Below are 17,453 nucleotides of genomic sequence, written 5' to 3' on the forward strand. Positions count from 1 at the left end.
CGTATATTCTCATCAAGTTGGGCGACTCGTGCGCTCGTCTAGCTATCAGATGTAGCATCACAGCACAAAACTTTGCAAAGTATAACCCAACATCGACGTCCACGCTCTGTTCTACTTTCGCAACAGGACTTGTTTCTCTCGCTCTCTGACTGATCTCACTCTATAGAAGAATCCGGATGGAACGTGCGCCACTTCTACTGTCAAAAGCGGAAATTACTGCACCCTCGTTGCTGACCAAGGTAGCAGACCTAATGTTGGATAAAGCTCACAGTTTTCAGCCGAGGCCGACCCCAACTCGTTAGACATAACGGTGGAGAAAATATGGAACACCCAATTACTACTTGCATACTCGTACGTGTACGGATTGAGATGATAATAAGCCAGTAAGGCGTAGATAGTACATACATTTTAGCAGTAATACAGATGGTGAATTACAATAAGTCTTGACCGACGAGAGTAATGATAGCTACTTATATCATGACTTGTTTATTCTGAGATCTGGTCAAGAATGTTTTCTCTATAACGGCTACCTGGCTGGTTTCAGTCTGATAGTTCATAATTTCTTTCTTTATCAGGCCACAGAGCTGTCACCCGTGCTAGTTGGCCAATCTATTTACAACTGCTGCTGTCTCCTAATTCGCATCCTCGGAATCCAAGGTCAAATATTCGGAAAGCTTTGCCTATAACTCTTCGTGGGGGTCAAGAATGATGCGTAGGCATGGATAAAATCGTGTCCTGACAAATAGTTGGAAAAAGGTAATTGCTCATGGTACTAATTAGGGAGTAAGCACTCGACATGAATAGCCAAAGCTGAAGGCTTCATCGTCAAGCGTATTAGCTCATTGATTTGGAATTTGGAATAATAAGTGGGGAACAATGCCGAGTAAGGCATGCAAGGGTCGTCTCGTAAAACAACTCCGGGCGTTAATATGCAAGGGGAAAGCACCAGCGGAACACGAACAAACACGGACGAACACGGAGTAGAATAATTGGAAAATACAGACGAATATTGCTTGTGGCATTGTCTAAAATAAGAGTAGTACTCAATAACTTCCGGCATTGTCTTCTAGAATCCTGCCGCCCGACGACCGACAGAAGGATCGGAAGAGATCCACCCTTGCTGACAGTTACGCTCTTCTTACGGACGGCCCGAGGAAGCTCGGAACGGTGGGAACTTGATTCGCAGAATCGTCTTTGTTGTAAACTACGAACACGTCATTTTGAGACATTTACCCCTGCATTATGTAGACACAGGTGTTTGAATCGGTGAACATTGGAGGCTAACCACAAGCAGCAATCAAGCCACAAGTCTCCCTGGAGAATCGATCTCTGTGGAGCACAAGATGACAATTTCTGAAAGAAACGAATATACGTATGACGGTCGGGCGCTGAATTGGAACCGAGCCGATCTGGTTGATAATAGTATATACAAAATAATAAAGAAGACACAGGAGAGTTCCAACAATGATAGAATATATAAGCCTACTGGGGTTCCAACCAAAATGTAATGTCTCATTCACAAGCATCATTCTCACCATCCAATACTACTATCCCCACACTTTCCTCTTGAGATATCATGTTCAAATCAGTGGCACTCGTGGCTTTTGCCACAGCCGTTGCGGCTCGAAAATGCCACGACCTCACTATTCCAATTTCTATCTCAGCTCGAAACGCCGTCTTCGACCTTCCAGCTCTTGTATCAGAGCTTGATGTCACCAACTTCTTTCTTGACTTTGTTCGGCCAGGTGTTAATACCACCGATAAATACCTAACAGGAGTAAGATAACGCCTCCCTTATTCAAGAAAGCCCTGATGGTGCTAAGAATCCCCCCTTTACAAGTATAAAACTGTCAGCGGCCATTACAATATCGCAGCCACCTACTGCCAGCCAGACCATGGCCCGGGTAAAACCCTTCAGATATTGACACACGGCGTTGGATTTGACCGCAGCTACTGGGACTACCCCTATGACCACTACAACTATAGCTACGTTGCCGAAGCCGTCGACGAGCATGGTTTCTCGACCTTTACCTGGGACCGTCTCGGTGTTGGCGCTTCCTCCAAGGGCAACCCAATCAATGAGATCCAGCAGTTCCTTGAGGTTGCTGCTCTCACAGAGCTCTCAACACTGCTTCGCAAAGGCTCTGTGAAGGGCATCAACGCTAAATTCAGCAAATTTGTCCACGCTGGCCATTCCTTTGGCTCTGCCATAACCTATAACTTCGTCAATGCCAACCCGACCTTTAGCGATGCTGCCATCTTGACCGGCTTCAGCCAGAACCCAAACTTCCTCGCCGGCTTCGCCCTCGGCGGCAATTTCAAGCCTGTAAAGGAGGTCCCTTGCCAAGCTGCTAAGTACCCCGTTGGCTACATTACGGTGCCGTCAAGTACTGGCGTCAATATTCAGTTCTTTGCTCCCCATGACTTCGATCCTAAGCTACTCACATATGCCACTGAAAACGGCCAAGCCGCTGCCCCTGGCGAGATACTTACCATCGGCGCTGGCACCGGCGCGGTCAACTCATTCAAGGGCCACCTGCTCATCGTCACAGGAAGTAGGTGTTTCCATCTCTCTGCATGTTTGAAATCGCTACTAACAGCTGTGGCCACAGATGAGGACGTGCCTTTTTGCGGTGGCAACTGCTCGGACACGACCACTATTCAGGGAACTTTCCCCGATCTCATCTCCTTCTCCAAGCCTTTCTTTCCCCACGCTTCGAGCTTCAAGGCAAGCGTCATTCCTGGAGGTGGCCACGGCCTCAACTTGGGGTACTCGCACAAGCTCGCATACAACTCCATATTCGACTTTCTTAAATCTTCTTTGTAAAGGAAAGCATTAGATAAGAATTGGGAGGTCAGAGAATGCGACCGACTCTATTCGCACCGCTCTATAATGATAATAGATTAGATACTAGAAGAAACTTCACTAGATACATCGGAATGTGATATTCATCCATTCTTGCATAATTTATGTTACTTTCAACTGAGCGTACTAAAGCGCTCGTATGTGAGCTGGGTATTTACATGATTAGTTACAGAGTATATGTCGCAATGAAATAATATGCTATGAAAAGCTCGATAAATAGCCGAACCCAAGGAGCCGAATCATGCACTAAAAGTCTTCTGGAAAAGTGTTATTATCGTTAGATAAATAGCGATGTGCTTTTGAGAAGAGAATAATATCAAGCAGAAGCTGTGATATTCACGGGTCTCCTGGGCAGTGGCTTTTACTTCGTCCTGCACAAAAACGAGTTTCGGCAGCAGAGAAAATATTCGTCAGACAAAAGAACAACTTACTTGGCGCGTGTTTGCCTGGATACTTGAGCAAGAGACGCCCAGAGGTACCGTAAAACGCACTGGTAGTTTGACAAGCTCAACGACCTAGCGCTTAGTCGCGTCTGTATGACGCCCTCATGTAAAGGTTCCACGACTATATTTAAGCTTACATGGATTAGTCTTTTCGGATGAAATCTATCCAATGGTTATGATTAGTCTCTTGCCGGTAAGTCGTACGAAATGCGGGACGGAAGTTTAGGGGGTGTCATCGCGATAATCGTGAATATATGATGGGTGTCACGACGATAATGATCCCGTCACACAAGTTTCAGACAAAGAAGCCAGTACAAGTAACAACTCATCAGTTCGTAACTAAATATGTAGGCTTCTTGTTTCAATTTGGGTACTTGCATTGCCGCGCGTTTATGCTTGCTAATTATATGACTGCTGTGGTATAGAGGCGAAAGGAGAAGCAATATATGGCATCTGGTTTCCTCTGGGGCGAAGCAGAACGGGTTATACAAAGACTTCATAGCCTCAACACTTCAAAATGCGCTGCTTTAAGCCGGAATTCTTGTATGAAATGAACAGCCACCAACATCTCTTGTACAATGAGGCAAAAGTAAGGGGTGGTGTCGTTGCAGAGCAGGGTATCAAGATAACGGCGTCAACTACTAGATCACAAAGCTATATATAATCCAAGAAGCCACGCTGAATGTAGTTTTCTAAATCGTAAGATATTTACATTTGCTATCATTTTCTCATATCATTCTATTAAATCGTATCTGCCATGTGTGAGTAGTGCCTCGCCAAAATGAGAAACCTCTATATTAATCAACCTGTCATTAGACCATCACGCTTTCACACTTCTTGCTATAACTCTTGTACTCTTTCCAAACCCCGTGGCGTCTTATACATACTATCAGGACTCCGAATCCTGTGATCTCGTTGGCGATAACGACATCTATGGCATTGGTATCCGAGTCTCCATCTATCTCCAGTCCCTCACCGCGGTCCTTGCACATCTAATCTCATCACCTGATGGATTATACACCCAGCGTATTGGTTCAAATTCAATTGCAACAGCTATTGTACTCAACTTTCTGAAAGAAATTCCCCGTAAGGGTTTTGTTTATCTTGAATTCTGGATTATTATCGCGCTATTGCAAGTCATGTTGTGGGTCTGTAATTTGATCACTTGCATTTTTGTTTTGGAACCAGTATGGAAAGATATGAGTGAGTATAAAACCGCCGTCTTTTTTTTTTTTTTTTTGGAATTTAACAACCAGGAGAATATGGGAAAAGAAATATGTCTTAATCTCGTTAACGTATCATGTTAGGACTGCAGCCGCTTGATCTTCGTTCACTATTTGGGTTATTTTTTTTCCGCATCACGCCGAAACCTGGAGCAAATGAAGAAATCTTCTGGAGAACGTTACACCAGTCGGTCATGGGTGTAGGCTACATCAACATAGCTTGGACACTTCTCCTTTTATTGACCCTTTCAGTAACGCAAGCTTGGCTCTATTTCGGGGCCATACGGCGAGGTTATCACGAAAACTGCGCAACCAAAATAAATTTCTATGGCAATTTTGATCTGTATAATGAGGATTGGGTTAACTTTCTCAAGACGGGTTGCATCCTATCAATATTACTGATCATCTCCCTCATCTATAATTTTTTGGACCTGTATTTCAAGCGTCTACTCGGATTCTTTTTCAAGCCTGGACGGATCCATAAAGATGAGCCTACTGCATTTAATACGGTAAAGAAGTGGGTAGTCGGCCCTTTTTGCGAATTTTTGGACACACCCAACTGGTTTTATAAAGAAACGCCTCTCAACATTCCTAGGCATAAGGCTTCCTACCTCTTGAGGAATATATGTTTAATTTTCGGTGTTATTGCTTGGGTATCCAGCATAGTTTGGACAGAAATGACAATTCAAGCCAACAATATCGATCTATCTACGGCCAACATCTCATCATCAAGCCAGCTTATGGCACTTATAGTTGCGGCATTCACTTCAGTACCAACATTATGGAACGCCCTTCTTCGATCTTGGGAGGGGAAGGAAGAGAATATGGATGATAATAGTGAGCACGGGAGTTCTTCAATCGATGAAGTCGCTGATGGCATTGATCTACAGAATATGGAACCAGAGCCACAGAACGTTAGCCCGGTAGTTGGCGAGTGTGACGTGGTAGACGCTGCCAATATTGTTTAGCTTGCTTGTTATAACCTTGCTAAGCCATCACTTGAATTGACGTTGAGAGTTATGGGTAATAGGATTGAGAGGGTAATGGGATTTTATGTGTTGCTGGACAGATGAATTTGAATAGTTTTACGGAATCGGGGCGAATGTAGCAAATAGATAAAAGAGGCTTGTAACTAGGGGGCAAGGACTTTCCTAAAGTTGCTTTCACATATCTCTCGGCAATAGATAATGGTTAGTGTGATAGTACGATCCGTCCGATAGCTTCATTCTCTTCTCCTATTGAGGCATTAGCGCTCATTCCGCGAATATGAGTATAGAGTGTAGAAGAATCTACTATTCCACTGTTTATGTAAGTCTCTTGCGAAGGTAGTTTATGCACAAGGATAGAGTTGGTTGGTAGATTAAAATTGGACTTCAAAACAATATCATTAGCGGAAAGTTGCATATAGCCAAGTTCCAGCCTACCTACAGTATACATAAATTATCCAAACCAAAACGTTAACGCTCTTACTGCTCTAACCATCGCTCTCTTCCACATTCTTCTCCTCCTTCTTCTCCCTGAACAACTGTATAACATCACGCAACTTCCTCGCAACAGCAATGTCAATAGCCGTCCTCAACTCAGCATCCTCTCTCCGCGGATCAACACCAAGCTCCATCAACTTCTGAAATGCACCCTTCAGATCCTCACGCTGATCCCAATCCGAGCTACTACTCGGAAGCTCCCGCCTCGCCGTTATATGCAGCAGCGTCTGCCCTCGTGCGTCCACAGCCATCAAGTCTGCACCTAAATCGACAAAGACGCCCAGAGCCGTCGCGTGCATCACGTCATTAGCAATGGCATATCTTGGATGTGAGATTTTTCCCTTGGGGTCGCGTGTGCCTTCCCATCCAGCAGCTGTGAAACGCATGACTGGAGTCTCGCCTAAGACGTTCCGTGCGTTGATATCGAGGCTGGCAGAAAACTTGCGGAAGAGTGAGGTGGCTTTGGCAGCTCTTCTGGCGTGGCCTACGAGACGAGGTGCGAGCTGGTGTAGCGTCGAGTTACCCGTTACGAGATCCGGTTCACTTATATCAGAGCCTGCGGATATGAGGTGCTTGATTGCAAATAGAGATTCTTGGAGACGATCCCCATACACCGCGAGTGCCAAATGAAGAGGCTTGCGGCCTTGCTTGTCGACCATGTTGACAGCGGCTGGACCGTGTTCAACCAGCGTGATAAAAGCCTGCCGTTGCTTCTTATCGTATTTACCGGGAAGCGTACAGAGCCAATGCAGCGGTGTACGTCCCTCGTCATCAACAACGAGGGCGTCAGCCCCGTGCTTTAACAGACCAAGGATGGAATCAGGCACGATGCTCGCGAGTGGTGGTTTCTCTTCGCGGTATGTTGGTTCTCCTACAGGGACAGTCGGAACACAAGCCGAAATTAGAAGGGTGCGTCCATGCTGGTTCTTACGGTTGACATCTGTTTGTGAGAGTCGAGGGAGGAAGCTGTCTAGTTGACCCTGTTCCTCGACGACAGTATGGAGTAGAGACCTTCCGTCCGGGTACAGTGCAAATGGATCGGCGCCGTGCAAGAGCAGCAACTCTATCGTTGCCCGGTTTCGCGAATAGAAATCTGCCTCTGGATGGGACCTAGTTGACGGTCGAGATACCTCGTGGAGCGCATATCGCACATTTTCTGCCCCTTGTCTGTCGTCCTCTCCATCCTTGCCAGATGCTGGTAGTTCGTTCGGATCCAAACCAGCCTCTAGCAGCACCTTGATCGTATCTGGATCGTTCCGTCTCGCTACTATACGGGCTATGAGTCCCGTAACACACTTTGCATCTGCTCCGTTCTCGAGCAAGAGCCTTGTGATCCCTGCCTGGTCCGATATCTCCAGTGCTGAGAGGCCACTGTTGCGGCTACGCCGCCCATACTCGTCTTCCGTCGGCTGAATAGTCGCATTTACATTGGCTCCATGCTTCACCAGTACGCGAACCGTCTCTTCTCGCCAGTAACCATCCGGCCAACTATGATCCAGAGCCGCCAACAGCGGTGTCATACCGTCTTTGTTTCGCGCTTCGATGTTTGCCCCTTTTGAGAGAAGGTATTCAAGTGCCTCAATCTGCCAAAAGTGGTGACCGCTCGCCAGGATGTGTAATGCGGTGGCTCTTTTTAACTTGTAACAATATCCTCGTCGGTTATAGACAGCATTGACATCAACACCAATTTTGTCAACGAGGAACTGTATAATGTTTAAAGATGGGAGTTCCCGTTCGCAGACTGTACCAAGAAGAGTGCCGCAACTTTCATCGTCCGCTTGGACTCCGTCTTGGGCTTCATAAAGAGGCACTTGGTCGGCGAAATACTCGAGTAGGTCTGTATATCCCCCCTTAACGAGTAAATGGAGGAGAGTATTATCCTTATACTCGTCCAGTACAAACACGTCTCCACCTAGCAATGCGTACTCCTTGATACTGTCGTAATCTCCGTCATCAAGAGCACACCTCAAGAGGTCTAGCTTGTCAAGTCCAGTCGGCCCGCTGGCTTGTGTATCCAATATGGTCTGTCCGTCAGCTATGTATAGCTTTTCTCTGTTGATAGGACGATCTTTTTCATAGACTGCCCATCGGCCTCGCCACATGGTAAAATGCTGTCGGCTGGGCAATGTAACTGAGATACTACGAACATTTTGGGCTGCTTTGTATTTATCTGTGGCCGAAATGAACTCTGGGGACTGTGTGTAGCTGTCTCGGACTTTGACGCCGCGTGTAACCAGCGCGCGTACCATATCCCAGCACTTGTTCTCTACCGCCACATCCAGGGGAGTTACAGTCTTGGTTGTCCCGTCGTCTTCTTCAACGACTGCCTCGATGGTTAAGTCGACTCCAGCTTGCTGCAACATTACAACAATATCCGCTGTGCGAGTTCCTGTTCGGGGCGAGTTCCATGCACCTTCGAAAGGTTCAAACTCAGCCAGGGCATGCAGCGGCGTAAGGCCTTCGACATCTAACAGCCAAGGATCTGCACCGTTGCGGAGTAGCTCCCAGACACTCTCTGGCCGTCCAAAAGAACAAGCGTAATGCAGTGGTGCCATACCCTCGCCTAAAAGATTCACGTATTTCTCAAGCACACCTCGACAGCGGTACTCTGACAGGAGAAGGTTGACGATGGAAGAAGCCCCCGTACGAGAGGCAAGATGCAGCAGAGAGAGATTATCCGCCGCGAGGATAGTTGGATCAGCTCCAGCACGAATAAGACTTCCAATAGCTGTATCTCCAAAAGCTATAGCGTTGTGTAAGGGGGTAAAGCCGTTCACATCCTGCTCATTGAGATTCAGCCCCTTGAAAAGGGGGCTTTTAAGCACATATTCCAGGGCCTTCAAGCTCTGCACCACATGAAGCGCCGTCTGGCCATTTTTATTTTTTGCAAGCGGTGAAACACCAGCCTCGACCAGAACTTGCATTATCTCAGGAAGTTTATAATCCTCGGGAGTTGAGCGAAGCATCGAGTGAATGAGCGTGTCTCCTCTAGAGTCGAGCACCTCTGGCTTTGCGCCTACCGAGATCAAATAGCGAAACCAACTGGCGTCCTGTTTTTCTTTCGCCGCATCGTGCAATAGAGTTCTGCCATCTTTGGCGGATACCTTGGGGTCAGCGCCCAGACGGATAAACATTTGCATGGTGCTGAGGTTCTTTTGGAATCTCCTGCCGATGACCCATAGAATAGTCTCGCCTTTCTCTTCATCACATGCGTTCATATCCATGCCCGCTTCCACAAGCACACGGAGAAGTTCCTCGTCACTGTCCGTAGGAGAAGGCAGATTATATTTCCACAGAGGCGGATGACCCTTCCGATTACGCTGATTCAGGTCCACGCCCGAGTGTAAAAGTCGCCTGACTAGAGGCAAAAATTCCTTGTCGGAAAAGAACCCAATGCTACTCATAACGTGGTGAAATAAATTATCCCCGTTTTGGTCTGTAGCGTTTACATCAGCCCCGAGATCCACGAGCTTGTTGAATGTATGGACATCCGGCTTCAACAGGTCAAAAGCGGACGAAGAAGGGCCCATATTGGTTATAATCTCGAGTAAAGGCGTTCTTCCCGACGCATTCATGGCGTTAAGATCTGCTCCATGTTCAACGAGCATATCAAGTAGCTGGGGCTTCTCTGGGTTAGCGATGTGCATAGGTGTGTTTCCTTTGTCCGTCCGGGCGTTAGGATCCGCGCCTGCTGCGAGGAGCACTTTGGCGAGAATCTCTTCAGACTTGTCCAATGAACCCCAGTATCCAAATGTTGTGGTAGTCTTCTGCACAGCGAGATGGAGAGGTGTCAGATTCTTACCACCGCGAGAATAGTCCCGTTCCATTGTGGCGTTCACATCTGCACCAGCTTCTATGAGCACTCGGGCACATTCTTCCGCCTCCTTCACGTCATCCTTCATAAAGATGATCCTATCATCTGGAGAAGAAAACGCATGAAGAGGTGTTGGTCCTCGTTCGTTATCAACTTGCAGAGTGATTTCGCCATTGTAGTCCCAAGACCGCTTCCGAGAACATCTCCTGTTCGGGTCTGCACCATGCTTGAGGAGTAGCTTGACTAAATCCAGCTTGTGTGACTTGGTTGCCCTATATAGCCTTGTTTGCCCGTTCTGGAAGCAGTCAATATCGACTTTGCCTGTGTTTAGGATGGCCTCTACATTCTCCACTTCATTGACCTGGTGAAAGTATTTATTCACAGAGTCTGGTGGGATGAAGGGCAAAAACGCCTGGACAACCTCGGGATTGTCGCCTCGGAAGGCAAAGGACAAAGCAGTCTTCCTCCGACTCTCCGCTTGCTCCTCCGAATAATCTATGAAGTACCCTTCATAATTGTCGTATTCTCTGAGAACTGGGTGTGTTTTAATCATGGGGTCAACACCAGCGGCTAACAAAAGTCGAACAACTCCCGAATTACCACTCAATGCCGCCCTGTGCAGAGGCGTTTGGCCATCATTACCGCCCGACTCCGCTTCTGCACCTTTAGCAAGCAGAAACTGGGCAATTTCATCATGGCCATTCTCGGCAGCGTAGGATAATGGAGTACGGCCATCTGAGTCACGAGCGTCAAGAAGTGTCGGCTCGTTCTCCTCAAACAGCTTGACTACCGCCAGTGGCATGGCAAGTTCGGGGTGAACAGCAGCAGCGAGGTGGAAGACGGTAAAAGAGGCAGATAGTCGGTCACGCCAATTCATCAGCATCCACGTCTCAAATGCTGGCTTCCCGGGGCTCAAATAGCGAGTCAGAGCTTCTCGAGCAATAGCCAGCGGCTGCACTGATGCATTTTTAAGATGAAATGCCAAATTTTCAGCAGCGTAGGAGACTAGGGGATGTGTCTCTCGCAATTTGGTTGCGATATCTTCCCTTCTCTCTCTCTCTTTGCCTCGCCAATCATAGTCGTCGTAGTTCACCTCCTCCTCCTCCTCCTCTCTGTCGTCATCGATAGTGGCGTCGAAATGCGGACAGCCGTCGAGATATTCCAGCATCAGCACTGCAAGCATCTCATGTGAAGCTATGTCATCCAAGGCAGGGAAAGCAGCAGCATCTTTCTTTCTCGTGGCATCGTGCAAAAACTCGGTGAACGAATGGTGAATAACGCTCACGCTCTCATCTTCCAGGAGCTCCAATAGCCTCCCGCAGCTCCGCCGCACCAAGTCCTTTCCCTGTCCGAGGCTTATGTGTAGCATGTTAGAGAGCAGAGATCCAAGCTCAATCAATCGTAACGGTCGGCTCGCATGTGTTACACACGTAAGAACCTTGGCTTGTTGCTCCGCTGTGACTCCGCTCCGATAAGCATGTTCTTTTAACATGTTTTCATACACCTCTTGAAGTGTTCGTGGAAGACGATCCAGGCTGCCAGGCAGAGTCTCTTCAGTGATATGCCCATCCCGTAAGCCTTCGGCTAAATTATCCGCAATAAGTCTGGCGTGAAGAAAGAGTCCGTTGGCTCGTTCACAGATGGTCTGTTTGATCAGCTCGTTCTTGTCGTCGCTTAACGGAGGCTCCAGCTTGGCCATCCTAGCGTCAACATAACGTGCCACATCTGGGAAAAGCAGGGCTGGGTCGAGCTTCAACCGGACGATTCCCCGGTTGTTAAAAGCCTGTTCAATCTTGGGCAGCGGCCTGCTCGTCATCATAACCTTGACTTTTTCAGGCACAACGGCGCCCAGCTCAATAAGACGACTCGTCATGCCCTCAAAGTCACCATCATCCATCTCATCTAGAGCGTCTACAACGCAGTACACATTCTTTGAGATGCTCTTGGTAAGAGCTTCAACGAGAGCAGGCCATACCAAGCTGTTTTCATTGCGGCTGATGGCATGATCCTGAGATATAGCCGTCAAAGTGGTTACCAAAGCAGGGCAATGAGGAAGCAGTTGCGCAGTAAAGTCGCGCACGAGATAGTTGGCGCTGTGATTCTTGTCGACAATCTGGCGAAAGAAGAAGAAGAGAACAATGTTGCCGGATTCTTGCAATTGGCGCACTGTACTAGCTGCAAAGACAGACTTTCCGCTGCCAGCAACTCCCCGGACATGGAGACACGAGCCACCAACATGATCTTGGTCAGAGCTGGCGTCGACATTGGTCCAAGTGCGAAAGACAGGCGACTTGTGGATCCATCCGCCAGTTCCAGGTACATATGAGTGTAAATGTTTCATGAACTCACTCCCTGGAGAGAGAAAGTCGGTTGGTTGGAGCCATTTCTCTAGGCTGCGGATCCGTTGTTCGTGTGAGTCGTTTGGCTGTGGTGCAGGCGCGGGCACTGCATCTCGCTCTACAATTTCGAATGTCTGATCTGGATCAGTATCAACACCAGCCATGGTGACTGTGATGCAGCATAGAGCATCTGATTCAAACGAGAAACGCGGCGGCAACAGCGACCATTTTATCTTCGTGGTTTTGGGGTGTTGGTTGGCATGTGCAACTTGCAGCAGCGTCTCGGTCTTTTCCTAATTCGGTCTCGACTCTCCAGGCTGGTGGCCGTTGAGTCATACCGTGATGTGATGCCGTAGTTGGTATTCAAATTGGCTATCACGGGCTAAATTGTAAATGAGAAGGAAGATGGCGTTTCTTGTCGCGGATTTGGTGCCTGTAGAGCCTTGGGGGGGATCAGTTGTGATATCCCTCCATGTAATGTGGATACGGAGTCGGAGAGACTACATTGGGTCTCCTCTCTCCTCTTTACACAACGAAAAATAGCTTTCAAGACTACATGCGGTTTTATATAGTGAAATGGTATATAAACACGATATCAGGCTCAATTATGTCATGTTGACCATTTGAATGACTCAGTTTTGAACTACAATATCACAATATTGCATTTGAGTAAAAATATCAAGATGGACAGGCTATTGAATCCCCCTCGCCCACCTATCAAGTTCAACCTCTTTTTCTACCCATTCATGGGATTGATCTACCTCTGCAGAGCGCAGTGAACAGTGGGATTCATTTTTGGCCAAGGACTTTTGAGGACATGGCATTCATATCTTGCCTGCCGCACATTACTTCGTCCAGTATCGCCTGAGCCTCATCTCCACGCCAAGGCTCGCCGCTAGTCTTCACAACAAAGGATATTGATTCTGCAGCCAATCTCACTGCTTCAACAGGAAGTCCCGCGCACAAGTCGCTGCTGTAACCATGAGAACAGGCCTGTGGTGCTTTACTGTGATAAGAGTGTACCCTTGAGGTGCTTTGCTCGAGAGATCCTGGTCGATGTCACACATAGCAGCCTTAGATTCCGACTATTCTTTGTTTCGCAATAGTAGGCCGCTGCAATGTAACTTCTCCTCTTCTACCCTTTATTCACAACCAGTTGGATTAAAAGTGTGAGTCCCTGAAGTACATGAGTCATTTTGTTGAAGGTATTAAAATTAGCAGACACCCGTTCCTCACCCCGGGGGCATTGGATCAGGCAGGTTCATCCAATGGGGGATTTCAGTCATTCCCCATGTCAGATATGTCGACATTTCATCTGCTGTTTTAATGTAGTCGTCGACTGAAGGCTGCAAAATGGCTCCATTTTGCACCATGACGCCTGCAGATGGCATAATCTGAAGGGGATTCCTTTGAGCCAAGCTTTGGCTCAAAAGTTCAGGTGCTACCTCGATCGGGGGGTACGTTGGCCTTAGGATTGGCAGCGAACTTGTAAAATCACCGCCGCTACCCCTGTCCACAGCCTCTTCATAGATGACGCTTTGACTTGCGTGGATTAACGGTGATTTGTTGTCGTTTCCTGAAGACATCGTCTTGGCACTTCCCGTCGCTTGAGATTCTTGAAGCTGCACTCTCCCTCGTCGGAAGGAGGCTAATGCTACAAGGTGGTGATCATCGGCTGATCCTGTGACTTCAGCCGGATCGATCGGTATGCTAAGGCTGGATATCAGTCAACAGCATGTACTGGAAAATATCAGAGGTTAACAACGAACCCAAGTGTTTCCTGATATCGCTCTGCAATATCTCGAAAGCCAAAGAGATGGCATAGCGGAATAATGCCACGAATCTGGTTTGCTGTTAGCGACTCGTATAGCGAATACATCAATTGGCCGATCAAAGCTCACAAACTGCGTCGGTGCCTCTTTTCCACGATTATGGATGGTCAAAAGAAAGTTCAAGTTGCTAATGATATTATCTCTGGTGACCTGCAAAGTCTGGGGGGATTGGTCCACAGTGGCAGCGAAGATAATCTGTACTTTGGTCGATTCAATGGTCGCATCGGGGCAAAAGAGGTCGTCGAAAGCACCCCGATTGAAGCTCAATCCAGTGCGGATGATATCGGAAACTTGGCTAGCATGGAAGCGGCATAAACTTTGGCAGTGTGCGCGGAATTCAACTGGGGAGTTCTTGAAGGCTGGTGCCAGCGGGAAGCTGAAGCCGGCTAGTGAAATGCGGGTGAGATCGAAGATGACGGCGTGGATAAAGAGATGTAGAGCAAAGACACCCCCAAGCATTCCTTTATCTTTGAGCACGTATAGATTAGCTTCCGTTAAATAATATCGTTCTGGCATATTATTGTACAGAGCGATAAGTTGATCAATGATTGTGACGAATTGCGACGACGGCTCCCAGATGCGCATGCCAGGGTCGGCAACGCGAATGAGTCTAAATGAGGGGGGTGAGTCGTTAGCTATGGACGGAACAGAAGCGGAAAAGCTTGTCAGAAGCGAAATAACAACTTACTGCATTACTTTTGTTCTCAATCGCACAACCACAACCAATAGTGCCGACAAGTCTAGCTCCGAAATGGCGGTCTGCATTCCCGAGTCTTCAATCTGCAAAAGATAGTGCCTCGGTGCGGAAAGCTGAGATGTATTAAAGCAATCGTCGGAACAAGGCAGGGGAATGCTTGGTATGTGATCTTTCCAACACATGTTTTTTTCAACGCCATTAGCAGCAAGGCTATCAATGACGAAGCTGGCCCAGACGATGCGGTTTTCTATTTCTCGTTGCATCATCTGAGCTGTTGTGGGATGGTTGGGAAGGGGACGTGGCGAATCCAAGCTCAGTAACCGTATGGCGCGATGCAGAAAAGCCAGCAAAATGAAGACCAAAGCATGCTGGTCTTCACGAAGCCCATATTCGCAGAGAAGGGCTACTGTCTATCAGACAAGTTAGTTTTAGCGGAATAGGCGACCAATAAATGCTCGAGTGAGCCTTACCATGAGATTTTGGACTGTGGGAGCATGCATCTCTCCTAAGATCTCCTTTCTCGCCCTCTCAGCCCATGCTTGCCCAGGGATTACGCTTGGAAGCAAGTCGCGATCGGGGCTATCCAGGGTGAACGTCGCATCAAAGTAGATGTGTCTAGGGCCGGATAGTTGATTAGGTTGCCTCTTATATGCAGCACGAAAGGTAATTGCTCACCTAGCGCCAAGGGCGCACATAGCATAGAGCAATGGCTCTCCATAATCCTGAGCTACACTGGCCGACTCGAGCGACTGCATGAAGGAAGGTTGATGAACAAAAGTCAGACAACGAAGGTGGTGAGATCGGTCGAAGAAAGCATTAACCAGGCGAAGTCGAAGACCATGATCCTTTGGTAGAGTATCTGTGCACAAACTTGAAAGGACATTAGTTAATGAGGTTGCGGCGACGATCATCTGAGCTCTGAAAGAGAGCTCTCATTGGATATCCTCATTTACCTCTCAATATTCACACCAAAGGCGTGCAAAAGTGCGGGATTTGTCCATTGGCCGGATTCCAGGGGTTGAACTGAGATAGTTGAGGTGAGCCCCGCAGCAGCAGCCGTAGAGCTTGCGACAGAGCTGGCGGGTTGAGTAGAGGATTCGCGCTCTTGCTGCTTATCCGGCTTTGAAGGATAGACACAAGGCAGATGGCGCAGGATGCATCGGCGACACGACGGCCGAGTCTTGGTGCAGCGATGCTTGGATGACCGGCATTCTTCGCAGGACCCCACCCTTCTCTTTTCAACGCCAGCAGCCCTGAAGATGTCGTCTGCCGACTTTTGCATCTCTTTGCGCGAGATGAACTCGCTCTGCGGGCTAAACCCAGGACATCTGACTCCCAGGCGAAGACAATTTCGACACTCTGGCATGGTTTTGTCGCATTTGACCTAATCCGGAAAACCCTGGTGAGAAATGCGCTGAATGGCAAAATATGAGGCCCAAAGCAACTCGAAGTCTCCGAGATTGCTCCTCCCTGCTAATAATAGCCAAGGCCTCAGTGGGCTCTGCGTACCTTTCTTGATCTGCAGACCAGGCAGGCTGTGGCGGGGTTTTCCGTCAGTGACCATAATTCCAGCAAGCCATTACATATTTGAAAACTGTCATCTTGGAAAGAGAGGGAGAGACGGAGGGATAGTCATGAAATGAATTGTAATGGACAGTCCTACTCACCTATGGATGCCATTGGCGCGATCTCATTTTGAGCCGCAGTCGCGCCACTGCGCTGCTGTTGCGACGAGCCCATTTGCTGGCACGCTGTAGCTCGGAGTGATTGCTGAGGCTGCTAGTATGTCATCCTTCTCTCCCGTATCCCACAAGAGCGGCCGTGGGAAAATGGCATGGTGGAGGGGGTGATTCCCTTGAGAATAAACAGAGTTGAGTTGGTTTCTCAAGAAGACGAATCTAGAGCATCGCTACCCAGCAACTAATATCGGTCCCCTTTCAAACGGCTGACTTTGCACCCGATCCAATCCCAGGGCTGCGGCGGAGCCCCCGCTAGTGTGTGTCGCGCTCATCAATTGAAGGCTCGGATTGAAGCCGCTGGCCCTGGCTAATATAAACCTGGTGCATCTGACGGCACAGGGAAGACCGGCCGAGTTGGTGGTGGAACCCTTGCGTGTTTCGGTCGGGACTTTGGGCGAGTCGTCATGGCATCGGGCTGCCGTCCAATGTTGATCCCAGCACGGCACACGACACAGGCACAGACGAAGCTGGCACTGATGTGATGTTTGGGGCTTGGCTCTGATGCGGCGGTGATGGTGGCTGGTGGCTTGAGTCATGGGTTGAATGGAGAGACAATCTTGAGACAGGAGTTTTCACTTGAGTTGTGGTTCATGTTTTTTTTTTTTTTTCTGGAAGTCGAAAAGTTCCATTCAGTACCTTCCCCCTGCATCACAATACGGGTGCTCGTACAATGCGGGTTCAGGCGATGCTTGCTATCGATAAGTAAAATGTACATGTAACATCGAAGGCATGTATATGAGTGATGTCGTGTGTCTCATCTAGTTGGCAAGATACATCTAGGGAACTGCTTCTCCATCCTCTTGAAACTTCTCATCACATCTGATGTGAATCAACAGGTAAATACAGGCCCGTGGAAGCAACACAGCTGGTGTAATGGACGCCCATTCACCGCTCCAAGGGAAGGCTAACGTCGTAGCGCATCGCGGCCACTAGGTTTGACACCAGACCTCAATCACACATCATGCAAGCCGTCAAACGACCTGCTTGAAGCCACCGCTTACTTTCCAACAGATAAC

General features: G+C 48.2%; 3 protein-coding genes across 3 annotated transcripts; 1 reads left to right on the top strand and 2 right to left on the bottom strand.

The window, feature by feature from the left end:
- Positions 1–1,576: 1,576 nt before the first annotated feature.
- Positions 1,577–2,827, top strand: T069G_05706 (serine aminopeptidase, s33 domain-containing protein; the record flags this gene model as incomplete). The annotated part of the gene is made up of 3 exons (XM_056172916.1): positions 1,577–1,777; positions 1,841–2,555; positions 2,613–2,827. The coding sequence occupies 3 exons, from the start codon at positions 1,577–1,579 to the stop codon at positions 2,825–2,827; spliced, it is 1,131 nt and encodes a 376-aa protein (XP_056029774.1).
- Positions 2,828–6,006: 3,179 nt separating this feature from the next.
- T069G_05707 (ankyrin repeats (3 copies) domain-containing protein) lies at positions 6,007–12,333 on the bottom strand (the record flags this gene model as incomplete). The annotated part of the gene is made up of 2 exons (XM_056172917.1): positions 6,007–6,887; positions 6,948–12,333. 2 exons carry the CDS (start codon positions 12,331–12,333, stop codon positions 6,007–6,009), a joined length of 6,267 nt encoding a protein of 2,088 aa, XP_056029775.1.
- Positions 12,334–13,401: 1,068 nt separating this feature from the next.
- Positions 13,402–16,064, bottom strand: T069G_05708 (fungal specific transcription factor domain-containing protein; the record flags this gene model as incomplete). The annotated part of the gene is made up of 7 exons (XM_056172918.1): positions 13,402–13,885; positions 13,939–14,012; positions 14,071–14,611; positions 14,690–15,108; positions 15,169–15,313; positions 15,374–15,568; positions 15,652–16,064. The coding sequence occupies 7 exons, from the start codon at positions 16,062–16,064 to the stop codon at positions 13,402–13,404; spliced, it is 2,271 nt and encodes a 756-aa protein (XP_056029776.1).
- Between the last annotated feature and the right edge of the window lie 1,389 nt (positions 16,065–17,453).

This window comes from Trichoderma breve, chromosome 3 (assembly GCF_028502605.1).
Source record: "Trichoderma breve strain T069 chromosome 3, whole genome shotgun sequence".
NCBI lineage: Eukaryota > Fungi > Ascomycota > Sordariomycetes > Hypocreales > Hypocreaceae > Trichoderma > Trichoderma breve.